The sequence below is a fragment of the Lepus europaeus genome, chromosome 23 (assembly GCF_033115175.1).
Source record: "Lepus europaeus isolate LE1 chromosome 23, mLepTim1.pri, whole genome shotgun sequence".
Taxonomy (NCBI): Eukaryota; Metazoa; Chordata; class Mammalia; order Lagomorpha; family Leporidae; genus Lepus; species Lepus europaeus.
This window is the reverse complement of record NC_084849.1, coordinates 14,876,828-14,895,973: the sequence shown is the minus strand read 5'-3', so window position 1 is coordinate 14,895,973 and position 19,146 is coordinate 14,876,828. Positions and strand designations below refer to the sequence as shown.

The 19,146-nt window shown below is 52.2% G+C and overlaps 1 protein-coding gene across 1 annotated transcript in view; it reads right to left on the bottom strand.

The window, feature by feature from the left end:
* Positions 1–19,146, bottom strand: part of SRRM4 (serine/arginine repetitive matrix 4) — a 159,732-nt gene that overhangs the window by 8,440 nt on the left and 132,146 nt on the right. Inside the window, exons 7-9 of the mRNA XM_062182616.1 lie at positions 18,918–19,016; positions 15,793–15,949; positions 2,777–3,084 (exon numbers count right to left, since the gene is read on the bottom strand). Coding sequence (XP_062038600.1) covers positions 2,777–3,084; positions 15,793–15,949; positions 18,918–19,016 — 564 coding nt within the window. The remainder of the gene's footprint in view (positions 1–2,776; positions 3,085–15,792; positions 15,950–18,917; positions 19,017–19,146) is intronic.

Genomic DNA, 19,146 nt, shown 5'->3' with positions numbered 1-19,146 from the left:
GACTGAAGGGGGCAATGTGTTAGGGATGAAGAGTTCTATGTCCCTGAGGAAGCTGTTCACTGCTTCAGGGCTATGGCTTTGGCCATCGTTTGGAAAGCCTGGCAGACTCTCACCCCTAGAAGAAGCAGCCACCACGCTGATCATATGGTAGAGTGAGCCCGCAAACCCGTTCCCCTCCCCCATGCACCTGCCCCATTGACTGTAAGCTCCCAAGGAGCAGGTCTGTATGAGACCATGCCAAGCGTCTGCCACGCAGAAGGTGTCTGGTACCCAGTTGTGGGATAAATAACTAGCTGAACGGGGCCGACTAAAGGATCGGGAAATTGTAGTAGCTATTGCCGTGCCAATGCCCTCGGTGATTAGCATTTGTGAGAGAGTTGAGAGGGGATGAAGCAGTAGCGTTACAACAGGTCACTGGTTACGATAGGGAAGTGTTTTCTGCGGAGAAACTGGACCTTGCATGGGTATTAAGATGGGAAAAAAGGGGCCGGCACCTTGGCTCAACAGGCTAATCCTCCGCCTAGAGGTGCCAGCACACTGGGTTCTAGTCCCGGTTGGGGCGCCGGATTCTGTCCCGGTTGCCCCTCTTCCAGGCCAGCTCTCTGCTGTGGCCCAAGTGCTTGGGCCCTGCACCCCATGGGAGACCAGGAGAAGCACCTGGCTCCTGCCTTTGGACCAGCGCGGTGCGCCGGCCACAGTGCGCCGGCCGCAGTGGCCATTGGAGGGTGAACCAATGGCAAAGAAAGACCTTTCTCTCTGTCTCTCTCTCTCACTGTCCACTCTGCCTGTCAAAAAAAAAAAAAAAAAAAAAAAAAGGTGGGAAAAAAGGGTAAGAGTCTCGGTGTTCAGTGACACCCTAATCTCCCTCTACTGACAATCATCTGGTATATGTGTGTATATGTCACACGTGTGGGTGTGTGTGTTTAAACTAGAAGAGTTTTAGTTTTACAGCACAGCTGAGTGGAGAGCACAGGGAGTTCCCCTGTACCCCGCTGCCTTCACACGTGCACGGCCGTGTCCCCGGTGTCCCCGGCTGGAGTGGCCCACCCTGACGCATGACTGTCACTCCAAGTCCACAGCGGACACTGGGTTCACCCTTCGTGTTGTACATTCCTGTGACCGCCCTCCACTGGGGCTGTGTCCTACAGAGCGGCCTCACTGCTTTAAAAACCCTCTGTGCTCCGTCTGCTCATCCCCCCCTCCCCTCAACCCTGGTGTCCACTGTCTTAATGGCTCTGCCTTTACCAGAGGCCATCAGGTGGGAACCGTACATGTGGCCTTCTCAGACTGGCTTCTTTCACTGGGTGAAATGTATGTCCATTTCCTCTACAGCTTTTTTTTTTTTTTTTTTTTAAACTTGAGAGAGGGAGCAGAGGGAGGAGCGGAGAGGGGGAGAGGAAGGGAGAGAAAGTGGGGGAAAGGCGTGGGGGTGGGGGTGGAGAGAGGACTCTCATCACTGATTCACTCCCCAGATGCCTGCAACAGTTGGGATTGAAGCCAGCCAAAGCCAGGAGCAAGAACTCAACCCAGGTCTCCCACGTGGGTGGCAGGGACCCAGGCACTTGAGCCACTGTCACCTGCAAAGCTGGAATTGAACCCACGTACCCGGCTTCGGGATGTGGGCATCTTAACGGCTAGGTCCAACGCCTGCCCCTCCTCCACAGCTCTTTGTGTCTTACGAGGGCACTTCTCTGTGGCGCTCAGCAGTCCATCACGGTCTGGCTGGACCACAGTTTATTTACCTGTTCACCTGCCGAGGACTTCTGGGTTACTTGCAAGTTTGAGCAACTACGAATGAAGCTGCTGTCAACATCCGCGTGCAGGTTTCCGTGTGGGTCTACGTTTTTCATTCATTTGGCTAAATCCTGTGGCGTGCTTTTAACTGACAGTGACTTATAACGACTCGGACTTTAGCTTTTCTCCTGAGATTCCTGGGAAACGCTGCACGTGTTTGCCTGCCCAGCTTCTGTCCCTCCTCTCCTGCTCTCAATGGCTTTTCCTGCAGAGGAGTGAGGGAAAGCTCCGGGCATCGGCGCTGAGGGCGGCGTGTGACACATCCCAGCCAAGGGCACAGAGTGGCTAGTCCAGAGATGGGCACGCGGCCCACGCCAGCGGCACCAGCCCAGGTGTTTTGCTGAAATTTGGGGCAAAGAGGCACTTATCCCATTGACTGGCTACCCTGATAGAATGGGAGCTGTGGCAAATTTTCCAGTGCTTTCGGCACGAGGCCAACAGAGCAGGGAAGCAGAGCCAAGAGAGGCAATGGGGAGTACACATTCCCAGGGATGTACCTGGAGCCCCTGGATCCAGCCATACCTGATGTTTTGGGGCTGGCATTGTGGTGTAGCAGGTAGAGCCAGCACCTGCAAAGCTGGCACCCCAAATGGGCACCATTTCAAGACCTGGATGCTCCACTTCTGATCCAGCTCCCTGCTAATGCACCTGGGAAAGCAGCGGAAGATGGCCCAAGTGCTTGGGTCCCTGCACTCATGTTGGGAGATCAGGAAGAAGCTCCTGGCTTCTGGCTTCAGCCTGGCCCAGGCCTGACTGTTGCAGCCACCTGAGGAGTGAATCAGTGGATGAAAAATCTCTCTCCCTCTCTTTCCCTCTCTCCCCTTCTGTCTTCCAAAAAAAAAAAAAATCTTAAAAATAAAAACCGCCAGTTTGAGCCAAGTTTTCTCTCTCCTGGGCATAAAAGACTCCTTGTGTGATGGGGGCTGGGCAGGGAGAGGTGGGGCTCCAAGGGACCCTCCCAGGCCCAACCAAGTGCACTGACCTTGACTCCCTGCCCCTGCTGGTGGGGGAGAGGTTCTCCAAAGCGGCCCCCTTGTTCTGGGGCGAGGAGGTGGTGAAGGAGTTCCCTGAATCGGAGGTGTTGCCGCTGGCGAGCTCTCGGCTCCTGGCGAGGCCAGCGCCGCCGGGGCTGCCCTTGTCCTGGCCGCGGGAGCCGGCCGAGCTGGCGTGCCTGGCAGGCGGCGAGGATGTGTCGTTGCCGGAGTCGTACTCCTGGGAGCGGCCCCGCGAGGTGGCGAGCGGGCTGGCTGCTTTGGTAAAGAGTTCAGCAGCAGGCCCCGACCCAGAGATCTGAAAGCAAAAAGACCCATTGGACCCTGCTGAGCGCGGCAGCCTGGGCTGTGCTTAAATAACCAAGAAATGTTTACCGTGATGATGCACTGTAACGAAAGGAAAGAGAGAGAGGAGAAGAAAGAAGAGACGCCAAAAAACAAAAGCACAAACTCCTCAAAGGGTACCACAGAAAGGAGATCTCTCTCTCTCTTATTTTTTTTTTTTTTAACCCCCTGCTAGAATAACGGGAAGATTTAGGTATCATGCAGAGAAAACACATGCGATCCAGATTAAACGAAAAGAAAAAGGAAATTATACAAAATTTAATCTCTACGGAATGAACTCAAACAAAAGAGACAACTCAATAGAAAGGGGGTGTAGACACCCTTAACCTAAAACCATAATAAAAACAAAGGAAGGGCAAAGGGCAAAAGAAACGGGGGCACTACGGGGCCTAGGGGGAAAAATATATCTCGGAAATAAAAAAGAAAAAAAAAAAAAAGAAAACTGGAGATAAAGCTAAAATTTTAAACTTCAACCAAATCCTCAGTTAAACAATTTTTTTTTTAATAGAAAAAAGTTGCCTGAATAGAACCCTCAACAAATATCGCATGGGGAAAAGAAACCAAATAAAGATGAGAGTTTCTGGTTCTGCTTTAAAGTCAAGGTCGCAAACTGACATTTTAGCAGTTTTCAACGAAAGGAAAAATAAAAGGGTGGGGCAGGGGACAAAAAAAAAAATGGAAGTCAAACAGTCGGACTGAAAAGAAACAAACAAAAAGGTCTCTACAGGTACTCGTGTGCGTCCTTTTCCCCTGGTAGAAGGTATCTAAGGATTCTTGAGTGGCTTCTAATAAATGCTCTCATGTCTTTGCGGATCATATCCACTTACCAAGCAAGAACTCCTCCTTTAGTAGGTAGGTAAGGTGTAAGAGAAAGGGAAGAGCGGGCAAGTGAGTCCATCATTAGAGTCGCAAATGACAAGAAAACACACACACCTCTCTGCACATCCTCACACTTGGCCCTGAACGTAGTTGCGTTTGGGTTTTTTTTTTTTTTTTTTAAGTGCTGTGGACTGGGGTGGGGGCATCCATGGTGTTTGGTTTTCTCATGAAGGGGACCTCGCCTACTCAACCTGGCCAATCCCTTATTGCCCACGCTGCATGAGGGGAAACATTTGCTGAGAATGCAAAGGGGTGGGGAGGGGTTGAGCACTCCTCTGTCTTGCCATGGGGGCGGGAGGCTGTGTTCGACGAAGGCATTGGGAGGGGCTTGGAGATTTGGCTTTGGGGTGACTGGGGATGAGGAAGGGCCCTCCCACTCCGGGACGCTGTTTACGGCAGATCTGGGACAGATCAGGGGAAGGAGGTGTGCAACCTGTACCCAGGAGGGCAGCTGCGCGTTTACAAGCATCACGGAGGGTTTTCCTTGCAACATTCAGACCAGCATCATGGCGGGGATGACACAGTGGGTTCAGTTCTGGCCCTGCCAATGGTACTATGCTCCTTTGTGGACAAGAGGGTCCCAGCCCTGGGTATCCTCCAGCAGTGACCATCTTGATGGGGTGAGAAATCTGTGTGGCCAAGAGGGTACCGCCCCCAAACCGTTCCCCACCCCCTAGTCGTTGTCTGGGTAGCTGAGATCCCAGAATTCTCTGCTTAAATGGTCCCTAAGCCTCTTTCTGGGGTCTCCAGAGGTCTCACCCATGGGTCTGTTCTCCTGTGGGCAGATCATGTTTCCAATGTGCCAGCTCCTGGGTCCAAGGGTGGCCACTTGGAGACAACCTACATCATCAGGCTGAGGTGTCCACCTGCATGTCTGGGACAGCCTCGTGACCGTGTTGGACAGGGCCAGAGGCAGGAAGTGAGAGGGAGGAACTGAGGCTCTGGGGCAGGTCCTCCCCACACCACCATGGCCTGGGAAGGCAGGGCTTTCTGGAGGGTTCTCTCAGGAGGCTTTGCACACCGCCAAGGTGATGCTTCACCAAGTCCTAGCCAGTGCAACTGCTGCTTAAGCTGCCTGGTGATCTGGCTAGCTCTGCCTTTGGGGGAAGAGGGTTTAGAACAAGGTTGCCCAACTGGAGTTCTCTCAAATTAGACTTCCTTTAAAGCATAGGCCCTGTTCCCATTCAGCTTGTCTTCCCGTTTCCCCACCTCTGGAGCTCAGTGGTCACGTGTCCTCCTGGCACTTCTGGCAGGCATGAGGAAGCGTCACACCAGCCAGCTCGATCCTGGGGTCTGAGCTGTAGGGCTGGGATCAAGGAATGTTTGATCCAGCAGTGGTGAGTGTTTGGCAGCCCGTGTGTCACAAGCCAGTCGGGTGACCGCATCCTGGCAGGAACGAGGCCGGAACGGAGCTCACGGGCAGCGGTCTAGGAGTGCGGCGATTTCTTTCCAGTACCTCCCGGCTCCCTACCTGGAGGAATTCAGCCGGGCCTTTCTCTCCAGTCCTGACTACCCATTTCAAAGCCTCCATGCAAGGACACGGGCATCCGCCCCACTGGCAAGGACATCCTGAGTGTGGGGGCCCCTCAGAGCTCGTGGCTTCCAGAAAGGGACCTTGCCACGTTCACTTTCTCAACCCCACATTCTGCACCCACACGGGGGGCTTTCAGGTTGTTTCCACCTGCCTGTGACTTGGCCACATGTCACTTGTGTGGTCAGAGCTGAGGACTTCACGAGACACCATGCTTTCCCCTCATCACCAGGAAACAGAGGCCAAGGTACGATGCACTGCGGTGTCGGCAGATACCAACCTCTCCTGCTCGCTTAGAAGTCTCCTGTTGTCGGATGGACCTGCAGCCTCTGTCCTGGCTCACCATGATCTTTACAGCCTAGTCCTTATTTCTTCCCCGTCCTGACCTCCATAACCCAAGGAGACCAACGCGGGTTTTCTAGGTTCTGCCACGACGGCTCGGTTTTCCAACCCCTGGGCATTGACAAGTGCTGTTTCCTCTTCTGAGGACATTGTTCCCTTCTCTCCTACAGCACGTGGCTAAATTCCATCTTCCCAGTTTCATGTCACTTCCCCTAGAAAGCCTTCTCGGATTCCCCCAGGCCAGGAGAGCACAGTTCTCTGTATTTCCTTCATTCATTCACTCATTAAATCTTTCATTCACTCACTCAAAATGAGTGCCAGCACTGGCACGGACTAGAGGTACTTGTTTATTTTATGGTCCATCTCTCCATCTGGGCCACGACAAGTCCAAGGCTGTACTAGGACCCACCAGTGCTTTACCCACCGTATGTCTTGTCTAGTGCCCAAAGCTGCTTCCTGGCAGTCTGTGTGAGGCAGTCTGTGTGAACCCCTCCTAACTCCACAGGGCAGGCAGACTCTGCTGGGCTGTTGCTAGAACTGGTGCTTCGATGGTTCTTGGAGACAGAACTGTCCTCTATGGTACTCCACAGGGTCTACCAAATTAGGTGGGCCTGGGGCCGCAGCTGGAGTCTTGAGACCAGAGATATTCTAGAAGCAAGAACTCCTAGAAGCAAGTTCTAAGTCCAGGCCCGTGGCAGGCAGGAGTCCCCTCTGCTCTCTTCCTCCTTCCTCCTGGAACTCCTCAGACCCTGGCTGCCAAGGCTTCCAGAAGGGACAAGCTGCTCTGGGTCTCCTTCCTCCCTTTTCCACCCACTGCTCCTCTGGGAGACCAGGTAGAAGAATGGACTATGTCTGGCCACTTGCCCTCAGCAGGATGGCTAGCCTGCCCAGAAGCACTGTTCAGATGACACAAAAAGGTGCTCTCCTTCTGGGTCAGGAGTTAGCACAAGGTGCCCCTTTGGGCCAGAACAATTAGAACAGAGAATGACCTTTCTCTGGGCTGATGCAGCCCACAACAGTCTTCATGGCTCGGTGAGGGTTGACCTCCTACTTGCCCTGGACGCTAGTGATCCTTGCGTGGGGCACAACCATATCATACAACATCCATAGCAGGTCCCCATCAAGTGAGTATCCTCTCCCTAGCTGAGCTGCCTGGAGGACGACTCTGGCAGAGAGCATGGGCATCCTGAAGACGTTCATGCCTATCTTTCTAGCTCAACTCGATTTGGTTTTGTCTTTCCAAGTCTTGATGGGCTCTGCTCAGAACTTCCGGGTGGCAGAGACATTTTACTAAACTCATCCTTGGGTTATGTCTGGCCAGTTTCATGCCGCCCCCACCCCCACAGCCCCAGATTCCACCTTCTCTACTCACTCCACACAGAGAGGAGGAGAGACACCATGAGGGGAGCCAGAGGTAGCAGGCGTGTGCATCGGTGGGGAGGAAGCAATGGATCATGCGAAGACCCCAGAGTCATGCATGTTGTCATGGAGACAATGGACACCTGGGCTCTCGCCTTGCCCTCCCATTTCTGGACATCTCTTTCTTAGCCAGAGACGCCCTGTGGCACACAAGATGCAGACAGCTCCCACTGGACATGGACACGCCAGGACAATGCCTCCTTGCCCCTCTGTCTCCTTGGTTAGACAGACAGTAGATAACTCAGAATTCATTGCTGAAAGCTCTATTTCAGCCCCTGGGATTTTCTCCCTACGAGTGTGGCTGCTGTCTACTCCTGTTACTACCGGCTAGAAAATGGTCCCCGGCATTAGCCACCCTGGACCCACTGCCACCCAGCAGGAAGCCCTCACGATAACCAGGACCTCCACTCCCTGTCTGGAGCCCGCACACCAGGGATCTCTCCTCTGATTCAGTCATTTCCATCTCAACCCTTAAACTTCCTGTCCTGTCTTCGTGAATGCCTACCTTTGAGACGTGGCATAAAAACCCACTCCTTGGAAGATCTGCCTGATTACCAAGTGAAACAACACCTATCGAATCTGGTGCCTAGAAACTGAGACAGGAATCTGACTACTAATAGATCATTTGGAAGGAGGAAGGAACTTCCACAGAGGAGTGGGGAACTGAGAGAGGGAACCACTTAAAACTGCATTATCAAACCAGCTGCCACAGTCTGGACCTGGAGCTTAATCCCACTGGGTGTACTCTGGGAACCAGGGTAGAACATGCACCTGTTAATCTCAACCAAGGAGTGAGGGAGTTGGGGCATTTCTACGCCAGTCGCCCGTCACTCATGGGTTGAAGATAGTGCCCTGGAGTTGCCAATTCTCTAGTGTGTCCAGACTGACCCACGCACAGGTGAGGTGGGCCCTGGCAGCCAGGGAATACCATCTGGAAGCCAGACATTGACTCTGTGTCCCACGTAGGAAGGGTGAGGGTGTGTATATGGACAGTCTCTGTTTCAACCCCCCCAAGTTAACAATGGAAAACTGGCGAGTCAACCTGTGCTTTGCTTTAGGTAATGCTTTCTGTAGCCCTCTTGGCATATTTGAAAATGAACTTGGGGGTGGCTGTTGTGGCACAGTGTGTTAAATCATAGCTTGGGACTCCCACATCCCATACTGGAGTGCTGGTTTGAGTCTCAGCTCCTCTGCTTCTGATCTAGCTTCCTGCTAATGCATCCTAGGAGGCGGCAGGTGATGGCTCTGGTATGTGGGCACCTGCCACCCATGTTGGGACCCTGGATGGTGTTCTGGAATCCTGGCTTCAGCCTGGCCCAGCCCTTAGGAGAATGAACTAGTGGTGGGAAGCTCATTCGGTCACTCTCTCTCAATATCGTTCTTCCTCTCAAGGAGATAGAAATAAATAAACATTTACAAAATGGATTTAAATTATCTGCCAGTGTTTAAAGAATGGTGAAGTTTCACATAAAAACAAAAAAACAACCACTTTCTCTTGGAAAATACGACCTGGCAATGCTCAGCCCATGTTCCTGCCCGGCCACGGTCAGTTTGAGAGTAATTGCAGCTGCCCCTCTCGGCTGGGGCATGAGCTCTCCTGGCCCCAGGTCCTGCAAGGTCTCAGTGCCTCTTATCTATCACCTGCCTGGGCCACCCCCCCATCTGCCCCCAAGACACCTATGTGTGAGGCCCTCAGTTCTAATAGCTCATGGCTACCCTGATCCCTCTGTAAGCAACATAACCAGAACACCCCATGTGTACGTCATGCTTCTCTCTGGGAACTACGAAGCAAACTACTCTGTCTTCCTCATCTTAACTCCTTCAGTCCCTACTGTCCCTACTGTCAACGAAAGGAACCAAGAGACCAGAGCCATTAAGCCGCAGGTAGACCCCAGAGCTGTTATAAGCTCTTCCCTGCTGGGTCAGTATGGCCGAGCTCAGATGTTTTTGGATAAATTGCTTTTCAGGAACTCATGGCCAGTGTGCAAAGGCAAGCAAATATTTCCCTCTCCTCCCTGAGCCCCCTCGCTGTCAAGCTCCAAAGTTTTTTTTTTTTCTTTTAACTCATAAGCTTGTCTCATCTCCTTGCTCCTTAATACACTCAGTGTTAACACTTGCGTTTTTCTAATAAGTAATTAAATCCCCCAACCACGAACTCCAGCTCCCTGGCGTTTCTCTGGGAGTCTCTCTCAGCCCTCCAGGGAAGCCAGCACTGTTATTTATTGTTTTTGTTTCAAATCATTATTTAATCAAGAACAGGGGGGGAAAAAGGCAACCTCTCACTTACACTTCAAAATTTAATTTCAGCTGAATTCTGAGATCAAGAGGCGGCTCGGCCTAATAGGTTACAAAAATACAATCAAGAAGAGAATTTCAATTAAACTGAACAAGTCCATTTACGGGGCTTCAAATGGCCCCATGGAGAGAGACGGCTATAAATTGTTCTCCCTCTGTGCCATATGGGAACTGGAAACTCTTGTGTGAGTACAGAGCTGCCTGGCAAAGCTTTTAGCTAGAGGGTTCCGGTTATTTCTTTTTTAAAAAAATCCTTTTGGTTCACAAAGACATTAAGTTTATTTTCCTCGCTGTTGTTCATCTTCCTTTGCACACTAATTAGGAAGACAGCGGAAGAATAGATTCATTGACCTGTTGGGAGTTCATTTGGGAGGAGGGGAGAGATGGGGAAAGAGAGGGAGAGCAGCTGGGGATTATGGGAAGATGACGAAGTCCTGTAGGGCCGGGGCGATTCCAAGGGGCTGTGCACCTGCCGCTGACCTTGGGTAGGGGGAGGTGCTGCGAGTCTGCAAGGAATGGTGGAGTCAGGCTCCACACTTTCTTGGAAGCTTCTTTTCAACGCCTCCTACCTCCCGGTTCTCAAAAACCTCCACATGAACCTGATTAGACAATTTTTTTTCCCCCGAGCCCAAATTGAAATGAGAAAAATACGTTCAGTGTGATGAGTTTCTCATCGGGCTAAATCCATTCGGTTTACAGACTCCTCTTTCTTGAGGTCATGCCCTTCCTGTCTCTTCTAAGGACAGAATGGCCCTTTGGTGCTAGAAATGGTGGGGTTTTTTTTCCCCCCTTCTGTCCTTACTCAGTAAAAGTTGACTATGCTGCCACTTCCCATTAAAAAAATAATTAATTAAAAACTGGTCCCCAAAGTCCCCAAGTCCCTTCCCTCCCCCTCTGCTGCACTTTGCTGCCCTTTTCTCCTTGCGATGAGAGGCGTGAGCTTCTGCAGAAGACGGGGCTGCTAGGACAGCGGTTTAAAAGTCAGGACCATCCCTGTGCTCGCTCTCAGCCTCATTCTACCCATCAACGAAATGGGAAGCACAACCCCATCTGCCCCCCCCCCCTTTATTTTTTTTCTAGAGTAATTGTTAGCTTCACCTAGATCTTGGATATGAACCATCTTTGCCGAGGTCAGAGATGTTCCAAAAGCTCAGATCTGGGGGTACGCAGAGCCCACTCAATAAAGCTGCTGTGATGATCAACTCATGTCAATCACTATTGTAGATTGAGTGTTAGTGGCCCAAGGACTGGGATAAGATTTTCCCAAAGAAGCTGCAGGATGCCAGCGACTGCCTTTGTTCATTGCTGTTTTTTTTTTGGTGCCTGGGGCCATGCTTAGCACACAGGAGGTGTCCAGCACCTGCTTTTAAAGTGACTGTGTACTTGACCTCATTCCATCCTCACAGTCGCCTTCTGAGCAGGTACGATCATTAGCCCAAGATACAGGCAAGGATGCTGAGGCCCAGAGGAGTGAAGCGACAGAAGGGAGGTCCTGTAAGTAAGGACACGGGCTCTGGGTTCAAATCCTGGGTTCTCCAGTGAACAGCTGCCGTTTGCCTGTGTTTTCCAGGCTATAGTTTTTTTCACTGTTATAACTGGAGATACTAGCAGAAGCTCCCTTGAAGGGCTATTATAAAAGAAAAGGAGACGATGGGTACATAGGCAGGTCAGATCGGGCCCTGGAGCACGGGAGGTGGTCAGCCGCCCTTCGTCACTGCTGTCACTCAGCCAGGACCTCACAGACAGACAAGATCAAGAATCTCAGAGTTCCCGGAGCCATTGCAAAGCCTGGGTCTGAATTGGCACAGCTCAAAGGCCTTCATTTAAGGGCCGTAAGTTCAGCTTTTTTCTTTTGGTTTTGGCATCTCTGCAGGGTTTTTTTGTTTTTTGTTTGTTTTTTGTTTTTGCAGAGGCTCTGTGGCTGTCACTGGCCCTAGCTGGAGACGATGAGAGGAGGGACATTGAATCCTCTCCTCTCCTGGGTTGGCCTCCCTTCTAGAGTTGCTCTCCAGTTCTGACAGCCTTGCTCAAGAACCGCTTACAACCAGGAAAGGCCTTGGCCCAATCTTGAGGCCACCAGCCTCCCATGGCCAAGTCACCCGCCATGCCGGCTGTCGGAGTAAGCTTCCACGCCTAAGCCCCGACTCCTACCATCTCATTCGGGTCACCCTCCTAGGTCACTCCACCACTCAGAGCCTCAGTGTTCCCATCTTCAAAATGGTGATGATGATTGAACCTATCTCAAAAAAAAAAAAAAAAGTCTTGTGTACCAGATGAGGACAAAGCTGCCGAGGTTGTGACCCTTCCTGGCACACACTGGCACTGCCCCCTCCTTCCACCCATCCCTCGTCTCCAACTGACGAACTCCAAGGCATCATTCAAAGCCCAGCCCTGACGTTCTCTTATCTATGAAGCCCTCTCAGACATCAACACTGCCTGGCCCTTCCCTGGAGCCCTGTCGTACACTGTGCCCGTGTCCACCACGGCCGGGTAACACTCAAGATGTTTAGCAAACTGGTTTGGTGCGGGTACCGCCCCATCAGAAGGCATGCTGGCCTTGACCCTGAAGGAGACCGGGTGCCATGTTTCTCAGCTGCTGGATTGTGAGATGGTCTAGAAAATGCCAGGGGAGGAGGAGGTGACGGGATTGACTAGGGGTGGGGTCCGGGGGTGACAGGGTCTATTTTGTGACTGGTGTGCATGTATCTGAATATTTAGCAGCATAGGGAGTCCCGGTGTCCACCGACTCAATCGCAGCCCTAATCACAACTCCATCCCCCTAGGCTGCAGCGTTCTGGGGACTACTGGAGTTCAGAGGGAATGTTTTATTCATCGCTCTGTCTCTGCAGTGCCTTGAACAGAGGCGGTGGCATGAAGATCAAGACCATGGGTGAGATGGGGAGGGTCCCCAAGCCGTCTCCTTGGGATCTCCACTTGGATTTGGGCCTCTGACCCCGCAAGGGTGCCTCGGGTCAGTTACCAACAAGGATTCCAGTTAAGATCCAGCCCCATAATTTCCCTATTAATACATGCAAATGAGCCCCTTGCTGGAATGCACAGAGCCTTGGCTTTTTAAGGAGCTATGTATATGAAACACCTGCGGGGAGGAGCAGCAGGGGCTGTGGCCACACTCAGGACTCTGTCCCCTCGTCCAGATCTCTGTCTCTGTCTTGGACACTAATGTTTATTTTTCCTCTTCTTTGACTAACTTTTGTTCTCCTTTGTTACCTAACCCTAGCCTTAAGCACTTTCCCTGCCAGCTAACTTTCTGCCCCAACTGGGCATCAGTCGCTGTGCTTTGCTTTTTAAGATTTCCATCTTGTCCATCACAGACTTTCTCATGCATTGGATTCCGAGAGCCAAGCCAGAACCTGAACTTCTACAGATGCTCGACGGATGTGGATCTCAATGACTGCTTGGAAGGGTGGTTCAGAGTAGGTGACTTCAGGGTTCTCTTTAATGGAAAAACCTTGGGATCCGACTCTGGGAAAATCTTTGGTCCAACTTGGAACCTTCTTCCATCTCTGCCTTTGTAAGAGGAATGATAATAAAAGGCCAAGTGTGGAGGCCGCTGCTGCCCCCAGGAACTGGGCGACTGTGTGTGTGGTGGGCCAGCCACTTGGGCTGTAGATGCTGTTTAAGAAAGAAAGAAACTGGTCTTGGAAGTAGGGGCTCTGGGTCTAACCCGAGCTTAACTGTTGACAGGCATGGGTCAGGAACTATTCTACTGTAACTACTGCTACTGCTGCTACTGCTGCTACTGCTATTGTTGATAACTACTATTACCATGACTAATTACCACTACTGCCTCCACTGCTATTCCACTTCTCTCTGCATGGTGACCACTATGCTCCTTATGTGGCATTTACCACTTGTCTATTACATGCTAAAACTTTTACTTACATCGCACCATGGGATCCTCACAATAATCTCATAAGGTCGGGCTTATTATCCTTGTTCAGCAGATTTTGTGGGAGCTGAGATACACAGAGTTTATTTAACTTGCTCCAGGTTTCACAGGTGGTAAATGCAGAGCCAGGATTTGAAATGTTGATACCATAACATACCTAATATTTGCTGAGTTTTGCTCCTGGGCCGAGTCCTTGGCTCAACAGTTGTCTTTGGAAGAGACTGTTATTATCTATCATTATTTTATTTTTACATATTAGGAAACTGAAGCCAAAATGAGTAAATAATTACTCTTTTCTCAGAGCCAGGATTTGACCACAAAACCATAATCCCAGGTTTTGAACAACACCGCCTTGCCATGGTCCATGTAAGTCATTTCTTTTCTGTGAGTCTCAGTTTCCCCCACCTCTTGATAATCAGAGCATTGTGTCGGATGAGCTCTTAAGGCCTCTCCTTGGTAGGTCTGGCTTGGCTTTCAGCTCTTCTGAGCAGAGCTGGGCTCATGGGGGGACATCCAGGTGTCTCACCCCAAAGCCATCAAGAACCGGTGTCTTTTAGGAAACAATGCCAGTTCTGATAGCATCACTAGCCAGTGTGGGAAGAGAGACTCAGATTTTGGTAACACATTTGCAGCCATGAGCTCCTTAGGAAGCCATCCCAGGCAGGTGAGAAAGTATAAGTCAGTTTCTCCCCATGGCACTTTTTAGCTAGGGTCAGATGGGGGCTCCAGATAGGCTACTATAAATACCACCAGCAGGGAGCCTGAGTGGCCTTTCCTGAGTTAAAAATATGCTTCTACCTCAGATTGCTCATATTTCACATTTATTTTTACCTTTTCCACGGTGCCCCCTGAGACTCACACCCGTTTCCCACTTGAGGAAGCTGGGCCTGGCCAGCTGGGGCAGCCAAGCTAAGACGCAAGCCCAGACCTCCAGTCCCTCGACCCTACTGGGAAGCCTCCTTCTCAGGACATCTCAGGAGCAGAGGGTGCAGGCAGGCATTTGCCACTTGCAAGGACTCGGTAACCATAGCCATCTCCACAAAGGAGGGGGTCCAAGGAAGAGTGGTCGGTGGTTCCAGGAAGATGGAAATGTGGGCAAAATCGGTGGCACCAGGCACCATGGCTGGTAAAGAAGAATTTCCCAAAATGCACTGCAGATGACTGTGGTGTCAACCGGGACCACGGCTGTTCACCACTGCCTTCTCTTTCCTGGCCTCCCTGTGAGCTCCCTGTTTGCTTGTCATTGTTCCCACTTTATCTTTTCCTTGAAATGCTCAGATTCGCACAGCCAGAGGACCAGTCCCTTCAGAGCAGTGGGGTGCACTTATGGGCTGTGTCAATGGTAATTCTCTCTGTGCCTTTAGCATCTACATAAGGCCTTCACGTACTCTATCTTACTGTATATTCCCAACAAATGGAAGTGGTATTTCTCAAAGTTGATCAGTAAAAAAACAAAACAAAACAAATAACCGAGGCTAAGTAATTCGTTCAACAAACACAGCAAGGAAGTGGCAAGACTGGGACTCCCGTTCACACCCATCTCTGCATCTCTTGCTCCTGGTGCCACACAGCCTGACCCAAGTCCAGCTCCTCTCGTTAACCTGGGAGAGCGCCGCATGATTCTATTCAATGCCTACTTGCTACACCGGATTTGCTCTTGCCTTACGCTGGCCTTAGCCTAGACCTTAACCCCTTGGAGCCTTCATTTTTCTGTCTCATCTGTGGAAGAGACTAGCGAGACAGCAGCTGTATCCTCAGCTCCCCGAGACCTTGTGTGAGCCCACAAGAGGACACAGGTCAAGTGCTATCAGCTCCTTGAAGGAAAAATTCTCATACAAATTCAAGGTCATGTTTATAGGTGGAATCCGATTCCAGGTGCCAACCAACCAGCACTGCCAGTCAGCTGGCATAAAAGATGTAGGTTCTGTGTAAAAGCTGGAGCTCCTCCGTTAGGTCAAATACCCCTCCGTTTCCTTCCTGTCCAAAGATACCTCCTATGATGTCTCGCACAGGTATCCATGTAGATGTCACTCCGGAGACCTGCGTGTATTTTCCAACATTCCTCTGATAAAAGAGCCTGGCTAATTTCATCTTTTCTCTCCGAAACCCCCAAGTTGAGTGCTGCCAAAGGCTGATCTGGTTAATCAATAACGAGGTCTGAAGCCAGTGGGATATTTTGCCCAAAACTGAATTAAAATGTATCATACACTGCTCTGAACCTGTGCCTCCACCTCCCCCACGTGTTGTGGCCAAGGCTGGCAGAGGAGTCTGTGTGGAATACTTACTACACCTCTGGCAGACAGCAAGCCAAGCATCTGGAGAGGCTGGGCGGGCGGGTGGCTGGACCGGGCCTCGGGGCTGGCCTTGCAGAGGGTCTTGGCGCAGCGGCGGGAGTGCCTCCGGCGAGACTTCCGCCCTTCCTCGGGGGACCGGCCTCGGTGCCTGGGGGCAGGGGAGAGAAGCCTGAGAGATGGTTGAGGGGCCATCAGGCTCTGTGTCTGGGTACGTGTGCATACATTCACATGTGATTTTATTTCTGGGTGTATCTCTGTGTGTGTGCATGACAGCTGGGCTGTGTGTATCTTCATCTAGCCATCCACTCACCCACCCACCCACTCAGCTATTTGTTCATTTGGCAACTGATCATTCATGTACCTGGCACTGTGACAGCTCCTACACTACTGAAGCTGTAAACCCAAAAGGGTCCCTTTCGTATTCTCCACGGGCCTCTGTGGTGTCCCATGACCACGTGTGCGTCTGGTTGTGTCCATCTGTGTTTCCATGTGCTTGCCTGTAAATAGAACTGTGTATCTCTGCGTATCTCTGTGTATGTGTGGCTTCCCCATCTGTGAAACAGAGGCATCCCATTGACTGTCATCCAAAACTCTCGGGGAGAAACGGCCGAGGTGCACCCCAGAGACGCCTCCCGCAAGCTCTTCGGGTCTAGGTTTGGGTGCCTTGTTTGCAGCCAAAACCAAGGACAGATCTGACTGCCTGGGGAGGGCATCCTGTCGTGTTTCCGAGTGACGATGTCTCAGCCAACGACAGGCTGCTGCGAGATGGTGGTCCTGGAAGGCCGTGATGCAGCTAAAGGATTCCCCATTGCCTAGTGACGCCTCACAGCACAGCTCACCGCTCATCTGTGCCTCACAGGCAATGCTGACATGTACAGACCAACCTGGTGTTCTGCCAGTCTGACAGCACAGCGCCCATAATTATCCAGGTGGCACTGGGCACTGATAGCAAGTGACTAAGCTCCTGTGTATGTGTTGACTGTACTGTACTAGGGGACACTTCTCGTCGTTATGTGAGGGAGCGCTCCAGCCACATAGAAAAAAGTTTACTGTAAAACTGATACCATGCAGCAGCCTCATACGCCTTGGGTTTACCCGTCCCTTGATTGCATCAGGAGGCCACGTTGGGTGACCGACCCCTGTGGTCTAGATCTGTGAACTGCACTCTATCACAGCCCCTCAACAAGACAATAAATCATCTCACGGTGCATCTTCCAGTAGGTGCCCGGTTGTTAAGTGGGCCACAACGACGTTTATATTATCAATAAGAACAACAGCTTATAGATTCCCAGGGCCCTTTCCAAAGCCCTCTCTACAGCCTGGAGACGCAGACAGGGGCGAGTGTCATGTTCCCATTGTACAGATGAGAGGCTGAGGCTCAGAGATGTTCAGGAAATTGAGGCCGCACAGCTTGCAAGTGACTGATCCAGGTCAGCTCCCCGGCCCCGTAGGAACTGGAACTCTGCTTCTTGCTTTGGAGCGTCCCTGTCTGCTCTGAGGCCTGCAGATCATTTTCTGGCTCCGTGTTTGCAAGGTGCCAGCTCTCGTTTGGTTCCCAGGCCTGCTACAGGCACTGGGGACCTCAGCTGGCAGTGGCACCACAAGACGGGCCATCAGGAAGCCTAGGGCTGGTGTCTGTGCCGTTAGCCCATTTCCCCAGCAGGTAAGTTGTGGAGGCCCTGCAGGATCCTGGGGCCCAGGCCAGCAGGGCTTTGTCACCGAGAGCTAAAGCAGCCTGGGCTCCCGGTGTAGAGCTTGGGCTGATCACACCGACCTGGGTCCCCGTGCCATGTCCACCAGTCGCTTCCTGGCTGAGGGACCTCACTCAGCTCCCCTTCCCCAGTCTGCATCCACCGGCAATGCAGTTTAGCTCAGTGGGCCTATGCCTTCCAGAGAGAGGCCACCAAGAGCCCGTGTGGTGGGACAGGTGTGTCTGCTGCTCCTTGCAGCACAGGCTGTGCAGGTCTCTGGGCGAGGGGGTGGGCTTGGGGGAGCCCTGGGGAAGAGGAGTGTGGCTGTGCACTGGACACTGTTGGGAAGTGCCGGGGTAGTCATCTGACTGGGCACCAGCATCGGTCTTATCTAGAAAGAGGCAGGACGAGATCCAGGCCAAGGCCATCACTGCCCAAGGAGCGGCTACTCTGAACAGCCCGTCAGCCTGGCCGGGGGGAGGGAGGTCCTTGGCCGCCCTGTGTTTTGGACAAACTTCTCATTTCACCCGGACTCAGACCTGAGCTGTCAGATCACGGAGAGACCTCGTGTCACGGTGATCATCTTGGGAACTGTGCATGGCCGGCAGGGATGTCACAGCCTGCTACCGGGAGATGGGGGGGCCCTCTTCCCCAGCTGCCGCTCGCCTGTGGCTGCACGGCCACAGCAGCAGGGCAGGAGGTTTTACATCTCCCCAGCTGATGGGGGCACAGAGTCTAGCGAGACAAGCACCCGAGAATCAGAAAAGCCACACTTGTGGGGGGCTGGCCTTGGAGTCCCACTGGACACCAATACCGCAAACATCAGCATCAACAAAGCCTCGGTCTCTTCTCCTCCTCCTTCCTGCTCTTTTTTTCCCTTCTCTTTCCTCCTTTTCTCATCCACAAGAGAACCCCTCTTTCCCATCTCAGTCTGGGGCAGGCAATATGTCGTCGTAGGGGCAGTTCAGGTTAGGAGAAAACGGGCTTGGAAAGGCCTCGGAACTTAGTGCTTTGTGCTGTGTGTTTTTTTCCTAGGTTGCTCAGCTTCTCTGTGCTTAGAGCATCCCATAGTGGGAGTGCAAAGCCCAGAACCACCTCCTTGGTTTCCACCCTTGTTCTGTCCCTTAGGGCTAAGTGACTAGCAAGTGCCTTCCTCGAAACAGGGATGACAGCAGTGCCTGCTGCACAGGGCTCGGGAGGGCATCACGTTAGGTCGCCACACAGAGCGCGGTGCCACGGGCACTTAGAGAGCACGTGTGCCCACTGCTGCTCGTGCTGCTGCCGCCGCGCCCGTACACAGGGGTGGTGAGGCCCTCTGCCTTCAGGGGAAGCGGTGGGGGCTCAAGAGACAAAGCAGACGACCACAGAGTGGCGGCCGGGGCTTTGGGCGCTGGGCGGAGGAGGCCCCGTGGGGCGAGGGCTTACCTGCTCTCACAGCTAGAGGAGCGAGACTCCGAGCTCTGGGACCTGGAGGGGCAACGGTGATGGCGGTGGCGGTGAGACTTTCGGGGCCGGCTTCGAGATCTTCAAGGGTTCAAGAGTGAGAGAGAGGAGTGGGGAGAGTGGAATGGGGAGAGAGAGAGGGGGAGAGAGAGAGATTTGACCTTGTGACACACATCCCTCTGCACCCAAGTCACCGTTGCTCTCAAAGTTA